Source organism: Ceratosolen solmsi, unplaced genomic scaffold, assembly GCF_000503995.2.
Source record: "Ceratosolen solmsi marchali unplaced genomic scaffold, CerSol_1.0 scaffold45, whole genome shotgun sequence".
In the NCBI taxonomy this organism is placed as follows: Eukaryota; Metazoa; Arthropoda; class Insecta; order Hymenoptera; family Agaonidae; genus Ceratosolen; species Ceratosolen solmsi.
The window spans coordinates 1,192,295-1,199,195 of NW_011948436.1; the positions used below are offsets into that span (position 1 = coordinate 1,192,295).

The 6,901-nt window shown below is 30.9% G+C and overlaps 1 protein-coding gene across 1 annotated transcript in view; it reads right to left on the minus strand.

Annotated features, from left to right (window-relative positions):
• Positions 1–2,370: 2,370 nt before the first annotated feature.
• Positions 2,371–6,901, minus strand: part of Dscam1 (Down syndrome cell adhesion molecule 1) — a 69,857-nt gene continuing 65,326 nt past the window's right edge. The window contains 2 exon segments of the mRNA XM_011503237.1: positions 2,371–2,825; positions 6,320–6,377. Coding sequence (XP_011501539.1) covers positions 2,744–2,825; positions 6,320–6,377 — 140 coding nt within the window. The 3' untranslated portion in view covers positions 2,371–2,743.

Sequence of the window (6,901 nt, forward strand, 5' to 3'; positions counted from 1 at the left end):
CACGAGCTCGCCCCATGCAAATCCACGCACACGCGCATGCACTCGCTAATCACAACTTTGATACGCTTTACATAGACTTTATTTATTGCATTGTGCAATAACGTAGAGTCACAAAAGGAAATGCACATTCACGCAAAAAGCCGCTTCCTACAGATTTATCTTATACGTTTTTCTTCCCTCGTCAATTAGTTATTCATAGAGGAGATCGGTATATCAGTTTATTCTTTATTTAATTAATGTTCTTTTTTTTTTGTTTTTTTTTTGTTTTTTGTTTGTTTTGTTTACTTTTTATTTAAATACTATTATTTATTACATAAGCTGCTGCTTTAATAGTTCCATTTAATGATGAAAGAAAGCGATGTATGTTACTTCTTTTTCCCACTATAACCGTATTACTTTAGTTTATCCTTAGCCTGTCATTCGATTTATCTTATTTATTTATTTAATTATTTAATTATTTATTTATTTATTTTCCGTTATAATATGATTTAATTTATCTTTATCAATTTTTTTTTTTCTGGTTATATCCGATATTTAACACTAGACACCATGAATTTTACGCCGCAGAGCTAAATCGATGAATGTTTATCACGTTTAATTAAAAAATGACGATACAAGGAGATTAGTTTGATTATTCGTTTTTTAAGAATTTGCTGGCCTCGCGCGTTAAAATGATTTTGAATTTTCAATAAAGATGGCGCGGGGAGCGAGAGGTCCACGCTTTACTGGAAGCAATGCTCAAGCGACCATTGACGGTCGTTTTATTTATGAATTACGCTTGGCCACATTTAAGAAGTAAAACCATCTCCGTCGATCCTTGTTTTTTTTTTTCACAAAGAATAAAAGACGTTGTTGGGATCGCGTTTTTTAATTAAAACTAAATACGAGCCGACTGATTTCTAGAATGGGGTTAAAGTCCATTTGTGCCTTGAATCGTCGAATGATTAAAAATTGCAACAATGGCATTTCTTTCGTTGAATAAAAGCATGGCACACGAAGAAACGAATTAACGAATTACGACAGCTACAATATCATATACTCATACGATTTATAAGTATTATCATCATAATAACAAACTATGAGTCTTGCACCATATTATTTCGCGTACATATTCAGATACCATTCCTCATTTTCTCCGCTCCACGTTCAATCAAAATCAAGTACGGCCCCATCACAAATACGGTACAAGCTCGCGACCATCCGTCCTTATTATGCCTAACTACGTAGATTTTTTTAATGGATGGTTATTAATTTCTACCATCAGCTGCTTACGGATAATGTATTGTTTAATCGTACGTGCATCATCGTCACTTTCTCATCTTACATACGTCGCCACTCTCCCCATTAATCTTGCATCTTCATGATTTCTCGTTTGCTGCGTAGCTTTGTTGCTCTCTCACCGACCCGCGCTCCGCCACACTCCCCTTCATCCACTATAACCTTCTCATTCTCAAGTGCATCAATTCATTAATTTCACCGATTAACTCCTTTTGACGATGATGCTCGCCTTTCGCATATAGGACAACTCGTTCCCACACTTTCATTTACCCCCGCCCCACCCCCAATCTTTATTTTTTATTTTTTTTTATTTTTGGTTCTATCCCCTACCTCCTACCCCCCCCCCCCCCCCCCCCCCCCCGAAACCCCTACCCCACCCGATCCCACCCACCCCTTGGCGCTGCATGACCGAGAAACACAACCTTTGAATACGAGAATAAGCGCAACGTTTCGTCGCTTCATCCACGGACGGTGGGCCACTCAACGTTTTTTTTTTCTTAGCTTCTCTTCGTTTTCTTTACAAGCGAACGGATCCCGTGGCCGATCTATCGGGACCATTAATACGAAAATGGAGAAGAAAAATATGAACAGAGTCTAATTAATCTGCATTGTGGAATTCAAGCATATATGTATATTAATGAAATTCTATTAGACGGATATGAACTGCAGTACGACGAAGATTTTTACAATCAAGTCGTCACGATTCTACGAAGCGCAGACTAAGTAAGGACAGAAGAAGGGGTATGGTAAGTTTTTTTTTTATTTCTTCGTTCTGGTGTGGTCTCTTGGTTGCGGAGAGACTGCTGAAGCAAAGGACGACTCAGTAACATGAGCGAACGTAAATGCATGCTGGTAAGGACCAACAGTAGGACGACTACAAACACAAGAGCAGTCCAAGGGTCGCTTTACCAATTTATCCCATTACAATTTATCCCCTTCCCTTGCCCGCTGCTGTTAATTAGCATCAGTCACCGAGGCATCGCATGCTTGGCGCGATCACGCTCTCCATGCCAATAACGTTCTTTCGCACGCCTCCGCTCTATGTGCCGGCAGTGTTTTTCATCTCGTTAGCGATAAATTGTGCAACCCCCCCCCCCATACCTACCGATTCAATCATATACGCTCATAAATACACTCCAAGTCACATAGAATTCGAGACTCGTCGATTATCTGGGATGTTACCATCGTTCTGTTTCTCCCCTCCTCCTACCTAGTCTCATACACTCTTATTTCGTTTCTACCATAACGAATGAGTTATTCCTTACCCGGATTCAATACATTACATTTAATATAAACGAGGATAATATGCGTCGACGCAATTAGCTCGGTCCGCCGTAATACGTTTTACCGTAAAGAAGAATGGGCTAACAACACGTTGATAAAAAGTGGAAAAATTGGCAGTTAAGGACAGTCCGGTTGAGAAAAATGAACGTCGTCGATCCATTATAGTCGAGGAGCTTACAGATTACACTGCCACAGTATCGTAGGATGTGAGGAGTCCTGCGTGGTTGCCGAAGGAGCAGTTGTTTTGCTTGGCGGCTTCGTTTCTGTGGATAAAAAAAACAGCACACAGACGATTTTTATTAGTAAATGCCTTTGATATTTATCATCGCTTGCCTAAACATCTATATTTGTGTTCCTCTCTCTCTCTCTCTCTCTCTCTCCCACTCTCTATCCTTTGTTCTTCCCTTTCTCTCTTTCTCTCTCTCTCCCCCACTCTCTACCCTTTGTTCTTCTCTTTCTCTCTCTCTCTCTCTCTCTCTCTCTCTCTCTCTATACTTTATTCTTCTCTTTCGCTTTCTCCCTTTCTTCCCCGTAATGAAATAGGTTTTTCATCGGTGTTCTATTTTCTTTATTTTTTTCTATATATATATATATATATATATATATGATGAAGAATAAAAGGTGACCAGATGATAAGTACCGTTTATAATGCTTACATGCATTTTATTTACGACTCTTACGTAAAGAGTAAAACAAATAAAAATCATAAAAAAAAAAAAACGTGATAAATGATGCAGGTAAGTAATTGATAATAATTGGCTTTAAGCAGCATGCTAATAATGAAAGAAAATTAAATAAAACATAATTAGACTCTTAAATGCGTGAATTCTATGAATTATGCAGTCTGATTATTAAACGACAGAATGACTTACGTGAATTTGCAGTGAAAATGAATCATGAGATGAGAGAAACGCTAGGAACGTGATTTTCTTACTATGTGCAAAATTCATTTAGCTCAACGAAACAACAATATCCATTGTTGTTGCAACGATAAAATTATTTTTTGTTGATGTCAATGAAAATTTTTACCAAATTAGCATGTTATAAACGTATCATACGTTATAATTATGTTAGTTACAAAAACAAACATTTCTTATTGTTATTTATCTTATTGTTATATTATGTTAATCGGTATTAATCACAATTAAAATCCAGAAATTCTTGTCCACTTTGTGATGCAAGCAAGCTCATTATATGTGACTTTTTGTTTTTTCGTTGTACTAAAAGATTCATTTATCGTTCTTCTTTAAGTTCACTATAATTCGTTAAAATAATCCAAGGAACTTCTTGGTTGATTTTATAATGGTCATTTTTTTCTTATTTAAATTAGCAATACAGTCTTTTGCCGATGAGTTACTAAATCATATTTTTTATATAATTTAATGCAAGTTTGTAAATACTTGAAAATAAGTAATTATTATTTTTAACTCGACAATAACTTTCAACAAATCAAAATTTGCATTGATCTTATCAGAGCAATTATTTTTTATTTCACGATGAAGAGAAATTATGTTAATTTTTACGACGATTTGACAGAATTAATGAAAAGCATTTTATATGACAGCTTGACTATTATTACCTAATAATATTAATTATATTTATTTGAAAATAGATTTTATTAAATAAATAAATAAATAAATAAATAAATGATTTTGATTATTCTTCGGCTACTTGAAAAAGTATATTTGTTTACTTCATTGAATGCAAAGTTAATTAAATTTTTAGCTTTCGATAACATATATAAATTAATCAAATTTTTTTCTTGAGACAAATGATTTTTATATTCTTATACAAATAATATCATTTAATAAATGAGATTTATAATTCACTTAACACGAATTGTTTTTCGGCTTCTAATCCAGCATTTTACACGTGAATTTTATGTATAAATTAAAAGATCTATACAACAAATAATGATTTATATTTTAATTACATCATTGTTACTCGTCGGTATACCATTAACTACAATTTTTATTGTTTAAATCGAAACTTTACTTAAACATGATGGCAAATACTGAATATTGAAAAAGTAATATACACTTATATACTTCTGTAATCGAATGATATATTGAATAATAAATATTTATATAATTCTTAATAATAAGTATAATATTAATAAAATAATAGATATTAAAAATTCATGTTATATTATGAGAAATTCAATCCTTGATGGATTTAGCGACATAAATTATTTAGTACGGTGAAATTTTAATTCAATCATTGAATTTCTATTACATAATTTAATTAATATCAATGGATTAATGTAAATTGTTTTTATTGAAATTGATGAAACGCGTATATATTTCACTTATTAACGGCTAATACAAGTAAAATAATATTACGCATTTAATAACAATTAACGCAATAAGAAGTGAATGTATATAGTTATGAAGTATATTATTTACCGTTTAATTTTGAATAATATGTAATTATTGTCGATAAAATACAATTGTTTAAAATTTTGTAATATGCGTGTATAGTCATTAAATTATTTGGTTATTTGTCATCTTTGATATTTTTTAAAATATATATTCTATTGTTTCGATGTGTTAAAGTATATTCAAATTTCGATGAGAAAGAAATACATTTGATTTGATAATGATATCTTTGTTAAAAGTGACAGTTTTATTGTAAAATGACACATTGTTGATACTCAATATAACTGAAGTCAATTTACGTATGATTTATTTTGTATATACAAGTAAGATCATCACATGTAAAAAAAATAATTTTGTGAATACTTTATGTTTCTGCTTGACGATCACAAGCCATTTCTTTCGTAATTTAATGATCTAAGAGAATTGAAAGAACTAATTACGAATTAAATTTAATAATGAAAAATATAATAATTGTTGTAATACTCAAATCCAAAGTTTGTTCATGATAGATGATTTTTAGTATGCGAAACGCTTTATTTCATATTTATTATATGTATAAGCCGTTTACAAAATTTTGAAGAAAAAAAATGATTTATTTGTAGTTGTTATATTTTCTATTAATTTATGTACTCCGTTTAATAGATTTTATTTTCGAAATTAGAATTTAATATAAAATAAATATTAATATTACATTTTCACTATTTTCTATTTGATTATATTCCCATCGGCAAAAGTTTAAATCCATTAACGTGAATTTGACGACCTGAGCGTCGTTAGTTATTTAATTCTTAACTACAGAGGTAAATATTTGCCAAACTCAATTATGTATTGAAATAGTTATAATTGCACATATCGTATTTCAAAACTCTTAATATTACTGTGAATTAATAAATGATCTTACAGTATTAAAATATATAGTTGTATTCTATTGGGATTAAGTAATGTAGAATTACATCACTTGATAATTAATATAATTTTAAATATATAAATATCCCGATATGTTTGTGAGCAATAAAAGTATTAAATATGTAAACAGGTCCATCAAATGAAATAATTAAAATTGCTCATTGTAAATTAATTTTATTAATTTATTATATCAATTTATCTTTTGTGTATACATGTGTGTATACATTCATATTGATAATTTTTAATTATAATTTTGACTTTTACCGAAAAACTTTTAAAATTATAAACGGTTGTATGATATTAACGTATTATATGCATAGTTATTAATTGGAATCGATCCATTACTGTAGTTTACCTTAGTAATTAAGATTTAAGTTCATAATGATAAGGATTTTTCTATTATTTTTATCATAGAAATATACTAAAAAAAAGTAGGCTGCTTTGGCAATTAGTCGTTAGCACAAGGTACTAACCTTTCAATGAGCTTACGCATCTCCTCCGTTGTCTTGACATCCTTGCCACGAGAATTCGCTGGAATAATAAAAACACAAACCAATTGATACAACAGGGTTACTACGACACATCACATGCAATTCGATGAGCCAATGCTCGTTTGTTTCCTGAAAGAAAAATGTTATTTATGATACCGTGCATGCAAAAACTCCTCACACACAAAAACATATTTGTGAATTAAGCACTTGTAATCAAACATATTCAGTCAACTGGGTTTCAGTAGATATCGAACAAAGCAGTATGAAAATTGTTAAAACTTACTTATATTAATTTAATTACGTATCTATATAATGATTAAAAAGAAAAAAAAAATTTATATATAAACTATTTACGTTTGAAATCAAAATTGCATGAGAAATCTAAGTAATCTATAGGTTTTTTTTTTTTTTTTTTTTTTTAAATAAAAAGAACATAGGAATGAAAAATTAATAAAAAATTTGGAATATTAAATAAAGAAAATAAAGAAAGCAATTGAAAATGGTGACCAAAAAAGCGAATAGTAACCGCAGTCCAATGTTTACACATACGAAAGTACGCACTCG